Genomic DNA, 425 nt, shown 5'->3' with positions numbered 1-425 from the left:
TTAAAGCAAGAGAAACGCGATGAAAAAAGATTAAATAAAGAACGTAAACTGGAACAACGCAGGTTAGAATTAGAAATGGCAAAGGAGCTAAAGAAGCCTAATGAAGATATGTGCTTAGCAGACCAGAAGGTAATCGTAATAATGTAAACTTACTTTCTTGCTTCTTGTTTCTGTATTATGCCATTGTGACAGTAACTTTTTTCTCTTGCAGCCCCTCCCAAAGCATTCACTATTGGTCTAGATAATTGGTCTAATTATCTAGATAATTAGATTACTATTTAAAATATATACAAATACAAGATACTACAAACACTAAAGTAGAAAGTTTTCTTAATTAAAAACATTTTGTTTAAAAGTGGTCTGCTTCCCAAAAAGTACTTGTATTGATTGCTTAAAAAAAAAAAAATCAATTACACTATGCTTTA

The 425-nt window shown here is 30.1% G+C and overlaps 1 protein-coding gene across 1 annotated transcript in view; it reads left to right on the top strand.

Annotated features, from left to right (window-relative positions):
- BAZ2B (bromodomain adjacent to zinc finger domain, 2B) overlaps positions 1-425 on the top strand; it is a 57,456-nt gene that overhangs the window by 30,432 nt on the left and 26,599 nt on the right. The window contains exon 17 of the mRNA XM_010012137.1: positions 1-129. This exon is cut by the window's left edge and continues 18 nt beyond it. Within this exon, the coding sequence (XP_010010439.1) occupies positions 1-129 (129 nt within the window). The remainder of the gene's footprint in view (positions 130-425) is intronic.

The sequence above is a fragment of the Nestor notabilis genome, unplaced genomic scaffold, assembly GCF_000696875.1.
Source record: "Nestor notabilis isolate BGI_N333 unplaced genomic scaffold, ASM69687v1 scaffold12793, whole genome shotgun sequence".
In the NCBI taxonomy this organism is placed as follows: domain Eukaryota; kingdom Metazoa; phylum Chordata; class Aves; order Psittaciformes; family Psittacidae; genus Nestor; species Nestor notabilis.
The sequence above is the reverse complement of the archived record's forward strand: the minus strand, read 5'-3'. Positions and strand labels throughout refer to the sequence as shown.